The sequence below is a fragment of the Polypterus senegalus genome, chromosome 9, assembly GCF_016835505.1.
Source record: "Polypterus senegalus isolate Bchr_013 chromosome 9, ASM1683550v1, whole genome shotgun sequence".
NCBI classification, from domain to species: Eukaryota; Metazoa; Chordata; class Cladistia; order Polypteriformes; family Polypteridae; genus Polypterus; species Polypterus senegalus.
The window spans coordinates 39,381,769-39,398,328 of record NC_053162.1 but is presented as its reverse complement, the minus strand read 5'-3'; the positions used below and the strand labels follow the sequence as shown (position 1 = coordinate 39,398,328).

Here is a 16,560-nt window from a genome sequence, read left to right as displayed (position 1 = left end):
CCACCTTCACAACGAGAGCAGCATTATATGTCCTGCGAGAAAGAGATGTAACCATGCCATAAATAAAGGACAAGTATTGTTTTTATACAATTTTTAAACTAAAAGTGAAAATAATGGATATGTACCAATTCCCGGGCGGCACGGTGGTGCAGTGGTAGCGCTGCTGCCTCGCAGTTAGGAGACCCGGGTTCGCTTCCCGGGTCCTCCCTGCGTGGAGTTTGCATGTTCTCCCGTGTCTGCGTGGGTTTCCTCCGGGCGCTCTGGTTTCCTCCCACAGTCCAAAGACATGCAGGTTAGGTGGATTGGCGATTCTAAATTGGCCCTAGTGTGTGCTTGGTGTGTGGGTGTGTTTGTGTGTGTCCTGCGGTGGGTTGGCACCCTGCCCAGGATTGGTTCCTGCCTTGTGCCCTGTGTTGGCTGGGATTGGCTCCAGCAGACCCCCGTGACCCTGTATTCGGATTCAGCGGGTTAGAAAATGGATGGATGGATGTACCAATTCCCATGAAAATAACAATCTCTTTAAATTGTATATCCGGTAAACCAAACATGGGGGTGGGAGAGCGAAGTGAGCAGGGCGGAGCCCCCTAGTGTTATAAAAAGAATAAGCTATGCTTGTAAATGAAAAAAGCATCCTGCAAGCAGATATTGGAAGGCAGCATTGGCATACTTGTTAAGTTTCTGCATAAGGGGCCCAGAAAGCAGATTCCGATTGTACATAAGTAGGATTACTAGAGATGGAGATGTGGCAGTAGAAGAGGGCTAACTCAGATGGATGGGGCCTTGCTACCTTTTAAAGAGAGAATGTAGCAAAAAGATGTAAATCCACCTGAATGCCCCTCAGTGATGGTTACCCCTGTCATACAGCTAGCTAAGGGAGTGAAATGTTTCTTAAGCATCAAAGTGGATTGGCTGGGCTGCATGAATATATTTCAATCAGACTTCAACAGGACCTACCTCCTCTAAATAGCCCTTGCTGATTGGCTGATATTTTTAACATATTTATACTGTTTGCCTGTCAGGAATGTTACTCACAAACCATGAAAGCCAGAAATGGGTGCCCGCATCAAAAGGGCCTTTTCAGTATAACTGAAAAGCTTTAATGGCAATTTGGGCATAATGGAGGAAAGGACTAATCACGATGTGTATGACTCAACAGTCAGATTGGCTCCATGTCCATGACTTCTCTGAATGGGAAAAAGTGTGTGCTTAAAAGGAATGATTGGTGATTGGGAAGTTTAGCAAATGAAAAATAGCTGCTAGACAGCTCATTAATTTCTCCATATGAAGAAGGAACTTATTTTACTTGTAGCCTGGACTGCCAGTAACATGGTTGAAAATGAAAGAGCCCAAAAAAGTGAAGTAAAAGTTAGGCTTCATGCTTTTCATTAAATATAGTCTAACAGAGATAAGGACAAAAAATATACTGCAGTGCAATAAAATGTAGAGTACAAAATGGGTCCAACATCAGTTACAGAAATTAAGGTGGACCTGAATAAAACTGACCAGTGCACTGCATGATGTGCAAACAGATAATGTGAGAGAAAAAGAGAGAAAAAGTAATGTGTGAAAAAGGAAATAACTACTACCATGATTTAAACAAGAGAGAAGTGTGTGCACTGGGGGCATGGACGTACGGAGAAGAGAGCGAAAGTCGAAGTTGTGTTAGAGCAGTGGCTCTCAATCTGTGGGGAGGACGCCCCTAAGAGGGCGTGAAGATGTGAAAAAAAGAAAGCAAGAATCGAAAATATGAAAAATACTTCTATTGAAACCAAAACAAATTAACTTAAACTACATTCTGATACTAGAAAAATAAATATAAAGTTAGATAAATGTCGATAAAAGTTAAGTAGGTATAATAAAATATGCATCTATGATATATCATTAAATAAAAAAGAACAAATTGGTATTAGTGGGCTCCTTTCAAGAAAACCTTAGGGGGGCGCAATTAAAACTGTTATGAAACTGTTGAGAAACACTGTGTTAGAGTGAGGTGAGGGCAGGTGGGGCTGGCATCAGGCATGTGATAGCAATAACGCAAAAAAGGGCAGGTGGTGGCAAATAATGAAACCCTTTAATAGTCCCCAACTTGCCTGGAGAATCTGTTAAACAGCCCTTGCATTGTTGTTATAGTTGATGGGAAAATAAAGCTGTGCTTATGAAATAAGCAGGGGATGAAAAGCCCTACATTTAAAAAGCTCCCTTTACATTTTTGTGCAGCAATCTAAAGATACCTTATGACAGCACTGGCGGCATTTTTGTTAACCCTTTCAGATCCATGTGCTATATTGCTTAAATCGTTGTTATGGGATGAATGTGTTTATGTACTTAATGTAGCTTTATATATACACGGCATTCAGCCTGAGAACAAATGTAGGGGACACTTAATAAAATGCAGGTGACTATGGATTTATGCCATATGCTGTAGTTTTGTAAAGACTGAATAATTAGGGGCCAAGTACTGTGAGCAATGGAAACCCTTTGATATTTAATTGATTCCATTTATTTTGTCTTCTGCCACTGATGTTCTACCTAATAACATCCAGGCCATTTCAAACTTGCCTGTGATGGTTAATGGTTTTAAACCTTATATAATGCCTGGATTGTGTCCCTTTGTTACCTGGCACAGCTGCAATGTATCAATTGATGTGTTGGTGCCAACATACATACATATCATTTTAATATGCTGAGTTTGTATTGAAAAAGCTTTTGCTTAATTGGTACCTGGAGGCTGCTATAAAAGACCATTAGAACAATTTTGATAAGTAAGGGTCATTCAGAACAACAAGTTTATCATTCCTCTTCTGTGCTGGAAGCCATTCCTATTCACGGCCCCCAAAGTAGCACTGTCTACCTTACTACCTGATGACGTATTCCATTAGTCTCTGGTTCTCTGCATGAAGATAAACATTCTAACCTTTGTGCAAAATCTGTCCTTTTTGTAGAATGTATTTTAAAGTCACAGCTGGAACGGAATATACTAATTCCCTTTTAAAATTTTCATGTCACCTTTTAATCTCCAGTTCCTTAACCTAAAAATCAATGTCTCAAATAAGTTAGCTCTACTATTATTAGCAACATTAATAGAATCTAAAGACAAAAAAATTCTACGTCAAACTTTTTGCCGAGCATTAATTACCATCTTCCTAAGAAGAACAAGGAACTTCTACAATGTGCATCATACAGACCAATCTCTCTTCTGAATAACGATGTTAAGATACTCTCCAAAGATTTAGCCAGAAGGATTGAGACAGTGCTTCCATCGGTAATATCACAAGACCAAACCAGATTTATTAAAGGCAGACATGTAACTTCTAACCTTCGACATTTGTTTAACATAATACATCCATCCATTTTCTAACCCGCTGAATCCGAATACAGGGTCACGGGGGTCTGCTGGAGCCAATCCCAGCCAACACAGGGCACAAGGCAGGAACCAATCCTGGGCAGGGTGCCAACCCACCACAGGACACATAATACATTCACTCATTATATCTAACTCCACAGAGGTCTTATTATCTTTAGATGAAAAAACATTATCTGATATGGTTGAATGGGACTATCTATTAAGCACTATGCACAAATTTGCATTCAGCCAAAACATATGTGCATGGATCTAAATACTTTTTTACTACTTCAGAAACCTCGGTTCGTATTAATAACATTATTTCAGATAACTTCAAATTAGAATGTGGTACTCGACAAGGATGCCCCTTATCACCTCTGCTCTTTGCAATCACTATTGAACTTTGGTTGTATACTTTCAAAACGCATCAGAGATAAAGGGGATTTTCAGAGAAGAACTTGAACAGAAAATATCACTATATGCAGATGATATGGTACTGTATATATCGGACCCACAAAACACTGTGCCAGCAGTCCTAAAGGCATTAGCAGATTTCCAAAATATATATGGACTTAAATTCATTTGGAATAGAAGCGTAGTTTTTACGGTGAATTCACTAGCAAGTAATATCAAACTGGACACCTTCCCATTTATCTTAGCAGATCAGTTTAAATATCCAGGGTAAATATTACAAGTAAATCTAAAGCTCTTTTTCAACAAAATTTTGCTGTCTGCATGGAAAAAATTAAAGAAGACTTGATTAAATGGTCTTCCCTCCACCTTACGTTTGCAGGGAAGAATCAACATTGTTAAGATGACCATCCTTCTCAAGCTGCTCTTTCTATTTCAAAGCATCCATATACACATTTAAAATATTTTTTTACGAAATTAGACTCAATCATAACTTAATTTATTTGAAATTCTTAAAGCAGAAGGAGGCATGGCACTACCCAACTTTCAGTTTTATTACTGGGCGGCAAATATACAAGCTATAAAGACCTGGACATTGACACAAATCGATGACTATCCACAAGCCTGGTCTGCAATAGAAATAAAATCTTGCAGTACTTCTTTATATTCCTGCTCTGTGCCCCAGTTGTTACAAACTATTGTCATTACACTAAAAACCCAATTACCCTTCATTCTCTCAGAACATGGAACCAATGTAGGAAGCACTTCAAGACAGAGGTTGCACTTCTACATAACAACCACCTTTTTCCATCCTCTCAAACATGCAGTATACACTATTCAATGACTGGGATTAAAACACTTAGAAACTTGTACAAAGATAATGTCTACGAACAATTACTACTCAAATATGACTTCTCATCAACACAATTCCTCCACTACTTTCAAGCTAGGAACTTTGCTAAACAGAATCTGCCCGATTTTTCTCACCTTCCACTTTGTTCTATTCCAGAAGAATTATTGATCAGTCTTGAAAACTCAGATACGTGCAAAGTAAGTTAAAATCTTTTATCAAACACATGTATCTTGTTTAAAATTGTCCAAAATGTTTCCAGGCCAAGATTCAACGTATGAACGTTGTAAAATATCTCCAGCCTCATTGGGCCACATGTTCTGGGTGTGCACCACATTAACAACATTTTGGACAACAGTCTTCACAGGCCCATAAGACAGCCTTGGGGTCACAATCCCTCCTAACCCATTAGCAGCTGTGTTTGGTGGACTCTCAGACGGCCTTAAAGTGGAGAAGGACAAACAAACTGTGATTGCCTTCATTACACTACTAGTATGTAGACTTATCTTTTTCAACTGGAAGAATCCCACCCTACACCTTAAGTCAGTCTGTAACTGATGTTCTATACTACTTGAAATCGGAAAAAATCAAATTCTCACTTAGAGGATCTGTTCAAAACTTTTTTTAAAATATGGTGGGATCTAATCAATAACATTTTAGACTAAGCTTCCATTTCTTTTCTTGCTCCTTTTATAAAGTAGTTTCGTTTGCTGGCTCCACTCTCTATCTTTTGCAGATTTTGCTCTGATTTGTTAAATTTGACTTGACTGTATGTGTGACCGGCCTCACGATCTAGGGGTGTAGCCACAGCGATATGGTGAAAAGCAGCAGCCCTGAGTCTCAGACCATACTTTTCTGTTCTTTTTTATTCTCCTTTTCCCAGAAATATATGTATACTTCAATTTCTGCATAGATCAACATGGCCATCAGTGAAAACAAAGGTGCAAACCAATTTCCTCTGCATAACAAATAGTGTAAACACATTTACTTTGAGTACCTGATTAGAAACCAATGTCCCCAGAACTCACTAATTTTCCAAGAAAGCAGACAGTTCTGTATCCCCACATTGTGTGTAGATGAGATACTAAATCAAAGCAGTCTAACTATTCACTATTTAACAAATGTGGACGCTGGCCCAGACACAGACAGACGGACATCTTATGTTCACCCAACACACGTTTATTTATAATATTTACAAGTTTTTGTGCACTCACACACCCCAGTGCCTCCAGCACCGATTCCCCCAATGTCCAGGCCACACAGTCTCTGTGCCTCTCTCTCCTGGCCGCCTCTAGTCCTCCCTCCAGCTCCGTCCTCTTCCACCCGACTTCTCCCGATGACTGGAGGGAGGCGGCCCCTTAAATAGGAACCCGGATGGGCTCCAGCTGCTTCCGGCATTCCCTGTAGCCACGCCCCTGTGTGGCGGAAGTGCCGGCTGTGCACCCGGAAGCCGTCCGGGTGTCCCCTATCGTCTTCCCCCCAGCACTTCCTGGTGTGGCGGAAGTGCTGGGCTCCCGGGATATTCAGGCACTGGGGCGCCACCTGGTGGTGGCCACGGGTCCCTACAGGGCTGGGCTTCCAATCCCTTTACCCGAGACCCCCAACATAACCAGGACGGACGCCCCCTCGCGGTCTGGAGGAGGCACAAGCCCTCCTCTGGTCCTCCTGGGCGCCCACACAAGACAGGTAAATAGATAGCCATCAGCAATAACCTGCAGCAGAATGTTCCAGAAATTCTGCCTTTTCTTTAAAACACTGGTTTATAGCCTGTCACACTAAGCAACACACAAAAATGTCATTTTCTTTAGAATACTGAATTCTAGCCCATTACATATGGAACGTTATGTTTCTAATTAAAATCAAAAAAAATATTAATAGACAAAATATTCAACATCTTCTATCTTTGCTCATGTGTCCAGTAGGGGGTGCTCGCTCCCTGGGATTGTGTTCATTCTAGATCTAGAAACCCACTCGAGCCATACCCATCCCTCATGTAACCATAGTGGAAATAATCAGACGAGACAAATATGGTACAGAGATATATGTATTTAATTTGCTTTAAAATGTAATTTCCACCCCAAAAATACAATGTATAATTAATTTATACATTCATATGCAGACAGGAGAGAAGCCAATGGAATGTACAGTCGTCGTTCAGTCTTCAGAGCGGGATGATGATAGCTGGTCTGGCAAGGTGAGGAGCAGCATTTGGTGGGCTTCTGGCTTCTCCGAGGCTTCTCCTCATTTTATACACACAAGTTTTCATTAATGTTGCCAGATATGGACAACTGCCATCTGGGCTGTGCTCTTTTAAGGCCAATGTAGTAATGCTGGCACCTGTTGTAATCATTCATGACCCTGACCAAATATTGATTGGCAGACATCAGTAATTTTAAAATAGCCAGACTGTGTGTCCTTCACACGCTTCTGTCCATCTCTCTGGCAGTTTTCCTCTGTCAACTGAACAGCATGGCTTTGGAAGAAGCTTCACAGATTATAGTGGCATACTTCAAATCTATTACTACAGCTCAAAGTTCATAACTTGTAGTCTTCAAATCGGTCAAGTTGTAGTTGTTCTTCTCTGTACTCTCTGTAGCTCTGCTTTGCCTTTTTTGTTGCCTAACATGGTACTTCAGAGGTCAGATTTACAAAACGTGCATCTGCCAAAAATGTGCATACAGAGCTTCTAATGAAAACATCGGCATTTATAAAAGAAAATTTGATGGAAAAATATCTACAGCAACTCTGACTCCTTTGGAGAACATTTTAAAGAAACTGGGAAATCATGGCAGCCTTGATCAAGTAGGGACTGTAGCCAAACCAGCTAAATGAGGACATACGTATAATAATTCATATCACAGAGCCATTATTATAATGTGTGCTGACAAGATAAACATATTAAGCTTTGAAAATTATGATCAGTTTTAGTTCCCTTTCAAAAGGACCAATGCCGCGTATTGCACTGAAGAAAATGGTTGTTTTTTTGCCAGTTTATATTGGCTACCTGTTGTAATGATGAGAAACTAAAGTGCAGTGAGAACACAGGTGTGAATCGCTCCCTGTGTGCAGAGCGCCCTAAATCTCATGCCCTACGGCTTGTTTTGAGCCTAATGGTTTGATACAACGTGGCTTGTTTGGCACCAGGTTTTAACAATAGTTGGCTCGCTGGCAATAGACACCTACCAAAGTTAACTGGCTGACATGCTAAGTTTCATCTCCTTCATGCCTGCTGTGCTGGAAGCCATAAATGACTAACAAGGCTCTGCATTCAATTTGGTTTGGTTCTGCATGCCAGGATAAAAAGGAAATATGCAGAGCTGTCTCCAGTTCTTCTAACATAATCGAGAGTATTCATATTGCAATAAGTGCGCCTAGCCAGAATGATGCAGCTTTTATTAACCATAAGCAGTGACATTCCGTTAATGCAGAAGCCGTCTGTGATGCCAAGACAAGGCTGAAAAAGTTCAAATTCAGTCACCTGGGTCATCCCATGAATGACACTGATGAATGACTTGCTGAAGGTGCTGCATGTGAAGGCTGACCTGTTTGTAAGGTAACTTGCTGAGCCCTCTTTTTTTTCACATCATTATATGTGCCAGGTGATAGTGGCTCAGACGCTGGCACCCCATGCATTTCACAGGAATGGTGCTTCAAAGCAGTGTGAAGAATGACATACAACTCCTCAAATGCAATTGGTGGCGGCTGCTCTACCATCCAATGATTGTCTGTAGCCTTGAGATTTCATGCAAGGTCCATTAGCTTGCTCCATATATAGTTGGTTCAGGGCAGCAATCCAGTGCATGTACATCATGTACACACACTTACAAGATGATTGTGATTTTCAAAAGCAAATTTGCACAGAAATGGGCTTATGCCACATTTTATCCATCCATCCATTATCCAACCCGCTAAATCCTAACTACAGGGTCACGGGGGTCTGCTGGAGCCAATCCCAGTCAACACATGGCGCAAGGCAGGAAACAAACACCGGGTAGGGTGCCAGCCCACCGCAGGGCACACACTCACACACACACACCAAGCACACACCAGGGACAATTTAGGATCACCAATGCACCTAACCTGCATGTCTTTGGGAGGAAACCCACTTAGACACGGGGAGAACATGCAGACTCCATGCAGGGAGGACCCAGGAAGCCAACCCAGGTCTCCTGTGAGGCAGCAGCACTACCACTGCGCCACCGTGCCACCCCGCCACATTTTATAATATTGATATTTTCTTTGGCATCCTTTAGCATTTTCCTGTTTTTTGACATGTGCATAGTTTCACTTTTATAAATGAAACCCCTAGGGAAGGCCTCATTCATGCTTTAAATAACTTAAGAATAATTTCCCACGACTTAAAAAATACACACCATACTACATAATCTAACACCCTATTAGCCATCTTAATGCCTTCTGCCTACTGCCTGGATATAGAGAGTGCCTCCAATGTCCTCCACATAAGATGTACTTTCAAGTTTGAAACCTCTCATTGTATATTCAAATGTAATATTTGTACTTCTCATTTACTTACAATCTGCCAGAACTCCGCCTGAGCCTCTACTCTGTCCAGGTCTTTCTATAGAGACTCCTCTGGGTCTACACCCTGCACAATTCCACCTAGTCTGCTATTATCTACAAATTCGATCTGCTTGCTATTTATATTTTTATCACAGTTGGCATTCCATTCTAATTCATAAGAAGGCTAAATGCCAGCTGACCAGAATTAAAGGAACAAACGATAAAGATAAACCTCACTAATCACTGCTATAGCATACTCTATGGTGACACCCCACTGGACTTGTTACAGTGCGGTGCTCTGTGAGGCTGGCATAGTGTCGCAGTCTACACGGCTTTCATTAGAGACTTTAAATCTCCCTCCTTTTATTGTTTCAGATGCCTTCACACAAACAGACCTTGACACGGCAAGCACAGACTCAACAGAAGAGCTGCTGTTTGAAGATGCCAGCTCATTGGAGAACGAAGTAGGTTGCTTAAATTCTATTTGTCCTCCAGGCCTATTGTTTCATTGATGCTGATTTTCATTAAGCTCCTTATATAACATATTCATGCTATTTAAAAAAATAATTATTTTAAGTACCATTTGATTATTTATAGCGTTCATATGTAAAATTATAACGTCTACATGTAAAAAAGATGGCCCAAGGATTCAACTATCTGCAAAGGTTTTTGTTTTATTTTGAATGCTCTTGTGCCACCTGCTGGAAGACAGTGGTGTGACACAATGAGTGGTCAGGATGGGAAGGGTCTTTAATGTGTTTCCTGGCTCCGCCAAGGCATTGGCCACTGGAGATATCTTTCGAGGAGGGTAGAGAGCAGCCAATGGTTTTCTCTCCTGTCGATACTGCCCTCTGCAGAGCTCCCCTATCTGCTGCCGTACAGCCAGCATACCGTGTTGAGATACAGTGTGCTAAAACACTCTCGATGATTGAGCGGTTAAAGGTCAACAACAGCTTCCCCCTCATTTCCACTTTCTGTACAGTCGCTGCTGGGACTTTTTGACCACCCCCAGAGTGTCTGCTGACCAGGACAGGTGCTCAGAAATGTAAGTTCTCTGGACCTTAAAGGAGGAGAACCACTCGAGCAGGTCTCCGTTGGTGTATAGAGGGGCTCGCTCTGCTCTGTGCCTCTGGAAGTCAATGAATTTAGTTTTGCAGGCGTTGAGCGAGAGATTGGTCCTGGAGCTCCACACTGACAGCTTCTGCACCTCGTCCCTGTATGCTGACTCCTTGGCATCGGTTAGGAGACCTACCAGTGTGGAGCCATCAGTGAGCCTGATGATAGAGTTATTAGATGTTGTGATATTTGCCCGGACACCACCAGTCGGAGACCACATCTTTATATAAGAACACGTTTATTTTTCCCCAAATAAACACAGGATCCAGTCCCGAACAACACACAAAGCACTTAGCAATAATCCCCAGAATAAACTTTCTCTTTCTCTCAGTCCTTCGCCGCCTCTACTTTCCTTCTGGGAGCTTCGTCCTACTCCCACTCCCGACTCTGGCTCGTCAAATGTTAGGAGGCGGCACCTTTTATTCCCGCCCAGATGCATTCCAAGTGGCTGGAAACGATCTTCCGGCAGCACTTCCTGTTGTGGCGGAAGTGCTGCCCTTTGCCCCGGAAGCACTCCGGGCATCCCTGGCAGGTTCATCTGCCATCTTGCCTGGTGTGGTGGAAGTGACAGTTCTCCAGGTCGGATGAGGCTTGAGGCGCCCCCTGGCGGTGGCCACAGGTCCAAACAGGCCAGAACCCTTTTTCTTCTTTCCCGTGGTCCTTTACCAGTCCAGGGCAGTTGCTCTCGTGACCCGGAAGCTATTATTGTCCTTTTCCGGTCCCTCCAGGCATCCCGGCCAGGTAATGACCCCGGAAATCTGCCACAATGTACAGTCATAAGTGTACAGGGCGTAGAGAAGTTGAATTTGTTTACTTTCATGTATGCAGAGATTTTGGAGCTTTGGGTCATTAAGACACTCTCAGTTGATGGGCACATCATACATGACATCACACTACAAAAGTAACGGTTTAGACAGGACTAGTGATGAGTGAAGCAGACACATTTTGATTAGCTTATAGTTTTGTGGAACTGACATGAAAATTAACTTCAGTGTTGACTTCTCAATTGCAAAACGCAAAACTCATTAAAAGGATCTTTATAGTTTTTTTGGGCTAGAATACAGTATAAGGAATATTACTCCCTAAGGACTTGTTACACATGTGTGTTTAACTGAGTCTTTTCCACAACAGTGTAATGCAGGTAATCATCTGAACACCAAGAAAATCAGTTTTACTTACAGCTCTCAATCACATCACCATGGAGGTGCAGTATATTTTATTACAATATATGACATGCTCAGTGGTAGCGCTGCTGCCTCGCAGTTAGGAGACCCGGGTTCGCTTCCCAGGTCCTCCCTGCGTGGAGTTTGCATGTTCTCCCCGTGTCTGCATGGGTTTCCTCAAGGTACGCCGGATTCCTCCCACAGTCCAAAAACATTCTGGTTAGGTGCATTGGCGATTCTAAGTTGCCCCTAGTGTGTGCTTGGTGTGTGGGTGTGTGTGTGCCCTGCGGTGGGCTGGCGCCCTGCCCGGGGTTTGTTTCCTGCCTTGCACCCTGTGTTGGCTGGGATTGGCTCCAGCAGAGCCCCTTGACCCTGTAGTTAGGATATAGCAGGTTGGATAACGGGTGGATGGCTGAATTAATAAGTGAATAAAGATAAATGGAGAAGAAAAAGAAAAAATGGAGAAGAAAAAGAAATGTTATAGTTTCTCTGGTTATGAACTCTGTTTCGACTATGTCTTTTACTTCTGGTCCCTTCCAAATCCTTTTTGCTTTTCTACCAAACAAAGCAGAACACACTGAGATAATTCTCCTGTTCCTGGGTTTTGTATTTGCATTTTATTCATCAATCCCTGGTTTTTGATTTCTTGATTTTGCTCTAAGGAAATATTGTTGGATTTTGGATTGACTTTTTTCCTTTTTTAGTGTTCCCGCTTTTATCTTTTTCTTATATGATTTTAAATGTCAACCTCCCGCTCCATTCTTCCCACACTTGTGAAAAAGACCCAGAGATACTTGAATGTGGTGAAGAGAGAGCTGAGCCAAAAGGCGAGGCCGTTGATCTACCAGTCGCTCTACGTTCCTACCCTCACCTATGGCCACAAGCTTTGGGTAGTGACCGAAAGAGCAAGATCGCAGATACAAGCGGCCGAAATGAGTTTTCTCCGCAGGGAGGCTGGACTTTCCCTTCGAGATAGGGTGAGGAGTTCAGTTAGCCGGGAGAGACTCAGAGTAGAGTTGCTGCTCCTCCACATTGTGAGGAGTCAGTTGAGGTGGTTCGGGCATCTGGTCAGGATGCCCCCTGGACACCTCCCTGGGGGGGGGTGTTCCAGGCATGTCCCACTGGGAGAAGGCCATGGGGCAGACCCAGGACACACTGGAGGGATTATATCTCCCGGCTGGCCTGGGAACACCTCGAGGTCCCCCCAGAGGAGCTGGAGGAGGTGGCCGGGGAGAGGGAGGTCTGGGCTTCCCTGCTTAGGCTGCTGCCCCCGTGACCCGACTTCGTATAAGCAGTGGACAATGGATGGATTTTAAATGTCTATAACTCCAAATATTAAGGGAACCTTGTATGCTTTTTGTGCGTCACCCATTTCCCTCTCTCCCTGCTTGAATATTTTTAATATCGTTGCCCCATTATTGAGGCAGTGCAGGCTGTAGGCCTGCCTCTTGAGTTTAGTGCTAGGCTGGTTGGAGTGTTGAAGCCTACGTTTAAGTTCTGACATCTAAGAGAATGTCTTGTGACACGACAAATCACATCAAAAAATGGTCACAGGCATTAAACACCAACTGAAATGTATACAAATTAAAGGAAGATTTAGCAAGTGACTTGTGTTCCAACAACAATTTAACCGACAATTTGATTTAATTTAGTTCATTGACTTTGTATTTGAGTAATTAATGCTTATGTGTTGTGTAAGAGCCTTTGCTGAAGAGCTGACTATTCTTCTGTGAGACTCTAAAAAAGACCTACTTAACCTACTGTATGTCTCTCTTAATAAACAGACTGTCAGATAAGACTTGCTCACTGTTCTCTTTGAACACAACAAATACAAGACAACCAGTGGCATCGGAAGGGTGACGCTTCGGTGCCTTAAGCCCCTGATCTATTGCTCCTGGCCCCTGATCTTTTTCTTGAACATTTACTAGAGGAATAGTGATAAGCCCCTGATCAATGAGCAAATCCCTAAGGTGGGGTCCCTCTGCTGTTAGATTACATGTATTGGTTAGACTCCACGGTGGACCCCCCCCACTATTAAATTTTATAAATGAATAAGACCACGTACAAAAATCCCAGAGGGGGCTAAGACCCTGATATCTGCAAATCCTAGAAACATCCCTGAACAAAACATAATAACTAAATTTATTTCATACAAAATTATTTATTACCAATAACGGCGTACTACACGATAACGTGCGGTGAATACACTTGACGTGAGCATTCCTAGTTTTCATCCTCATTCTCTGTCTCTGTTTAGCATTCGTTTGCTCAGAGGTTGATGCGCCTGCTGCTTCCTGAGCAGCTCTTCTTTTCTCCACCCTAGCGGCCCGCTGCTTCTCTTCTTTCGTCGGCATCTTTTCACGTTAAAACTGATTAAGTCAGTGTTTGTGTTGAAATTACTTAGTGCGTTTTCTTGAATTTCTCACTTAAGCGGGCACTTAATTCTTCAATCTGCCTCAAGAATGATTAGCGAAGGCAGTAGGGAATGAGAACGGTGCCCATACGCATGCACCGCACGGCCACCCTGCTGCGCGCAGACGAGAGTTGATTCTACAATAAAATAAAATAAAAATAAAAAGAGTAATAAAAATCATCACCCCGAAAGCAGATAGTAGACGTCACGTAATATATGTGTACCAAATTTCAAGTCCAGGTGAAACGGTTTGCGAGCCACAGGTGATTTAAAATCCTGGACAGACAAACGAACAGCCGCGGTAGCGTATTATATGGGGAGATTCTCATATAGCTGTCAGTGATATTAGTTCCATGAACCAACCCTTCCTCCGTACAGCGTCAAGCGAATTCTCCACTGCTCAACCACAACTGTCTCTTCTGCTGTGATTGCACAAGTTCAGCGCCCTTCTTTCTGAGCTCCAGACTACACCATTACGCTTTCCAGGATCAGACAGAATCCAGCCTTCCTTGTGTTTCAGATAATTCTCATGCAACATTGCCATTATGAATGAACTTCTACTTTAATCATGGGAAGAAACATAAAGACATTGTTTCTCATTTCATTAGGCCCGTGTCTCACTGGGCCTTTGACATTTTATCACTTTGTCTCGTACTCCACATCCAAATGCAGACAGTAGTCTATGCTTAGGCAATGAGTTTAATGGCATCTTCATTTTTCATTTTGGATTTAAAGTTATTTTTTTTGTGCCTTTTTATTTTTTTCTTACTTTAGCCTTGCAATGATCAGAAGCTGATAAGGTGACGTCAAATTTTGGGCTGCTTGACATTTTTCTTATTCCAATAGTTACTAACCCAGGCATTTAAATACCTTTAAACACTTTACGTGGAATGTGAACCGAGAAATGCTTAGAGATGAATATTGGCATTAAGCTCCCATCATGTTTAGAAAGTCCTACTTTATCTTCATTTTTTCATATGAACTGATGCTCAAGGGCGCTATCTTCCTTTTTCTTTCTGATGGCAGGTGCTGTCCGAGGATTTGGAGACCCGGAGACGAGTGGCCCGTTCTCCCAGACGATGTGTTCGGCATTGGGAGTCATGTCTGGGGCACCAGCTTCCCTGCTGTGACCCCTGTGCTACTTGCTATTGTCGATTTTTTAATGCTATCTGCTACTGCAGAAGAATTGGGAACACATGTTCCCAAGGAAGGAATTAATACAAATTACTTGACACGTCTTTTTATTCTTGTTTTGTAAAATATGTTCATGGATAAGCTTTACAAATGAAGCAATGAGTGTGATCTCTTTTTATTATCTTTTATGAAACATTAATAAAAAAGTATCATGCAAATTCAGAAAAGTGTTTTAAGTTCAACTTTATTAATACAAAGAAGAAAACATACTGCTTGTTTTAGATGAAGGAGGCAAAGAAGAAAATGTGTCCAAAGAAGGCCTGTGTGTGGACCTAGGGTGTCCCTCATCTATCTCCTATTACCTTTCCTTTCTCTTACTCTGTCTCTTGCAAAACCTCTTTAGTTTCCTGAAAAGTACTTTTCCACCAAGAGGAAATGAAGACTTTACAGTACAGAAGCTCTAGAAAAGATAGAAGTATTGTAACAAACAACAACAGCCCTCCAAACACACACAAGAATGTCTGGCTCAGCTAATAATAAGAGATCATTTTGCCATCTAATGTCATGTTTGTGAGGGGAATTAAGAAGGATCAGATTGTGGTTAGATCTTCCCGATTGTGCCACAGGTACACATTTAAAGGCATCATTAAAGTGTTAGTAACGGAGCAGCATTTCTAGAACACACTAACCTGAACTGGACAGAGCTCACTAGTGTATTAAACAGTCTCCCCTTATGTTCTATCTGATCCAAATATCAAAAATGCTTACACCCATCTATTCATTCGTCAGTCTATTCACTCATTTTTTTGATGAGGACAGTTTGTGAAAGTATTGATCCCCCAACCCTCTCCCTGACAGACCACTAGAGCTTGTGAAAGTATTCACCCCGGTCGAAGAGCTCTAGAGAAGTTGTGCTTTCAGGTGCCATCAGGCTTTCAAGGAAAGTGAAGAGATGAATTCACCTAGATTTTAAAGGAGATGTAGACTATGCTAGTTGGATCAGAATCCTCCCAAAAAGGGGACCTGAATGTGTCCATCAGAGGTCAGCTTGAGGTTTCAAATTGATGAATGCCACCGTCTTTGCAATTACTGTTCCCATTTAATATTATGACCTTAATTGTCATCTACACTAACTTAATAACTCCATCCAAGTGTACTGAATTAGTGTTTTGTGGATTGATGTGGAATTATGGTTGCTTTTTCCCATATATTAGTAATAATGTTTTATTTGTATGAGTTTCACTAAATCATATACTACATAACTGGTATTGTAATGGCAAAAAACTATTTACTTTGCATTTCAAAGAATTGTGTTAGGTTAGTCGACAATTGCAAACAGACCTCAATCAAAATGTTCTGATCTTCCCAGATGAGCTGCATTTTTCCTTGTAGTCTAGATTAATTAATTAGTTATATTATTATGGATTTTATTGTATCATTCATTAATTATTTGTCAGGCTACCATGGGCTAATGTACTGGATCCTCATCTTTTCTCACACTCCAATGCTTAGTCATCTATCAAGTCACAGGTTTTTGAACTTCTATGTGCATAAGAAAGTGAAGACTACTAATAGCCCTTCATCACTTTGGTCAGGTCCAGAAGGGGTT

General features: G+C 42.0%; 1 protein-coding gene across 1 annotated transcript in view; it reads left to right on the top strand.

Moving 5' to 3' along the window:
• LOC120534848 (agouti related neuropeptide) overlaps positions 1–15,105 on the top strand; it is a 36,397-nt gene extending 21,292 nt beyond the window's left edge. The window contains exons 4-5 of the mRNA XM_039762360.1: positions 9,501–9,589; positions 14,844–15,105. Of these exons, the coding sequence (XP_039618294.1) occupies positions 9,501–9,589; positions 14,844–15,035 (281 nt within the window). The 3' untranslated portion in view covers positions 15,036–15,105. The remainder of the gene's footprint in view (positions 1–9,500; positions 9,590–14,843) is intronic.
• The last annotated feature ends 1,455 nt before the right edge of the window (positions 15,106–16,560 follow it).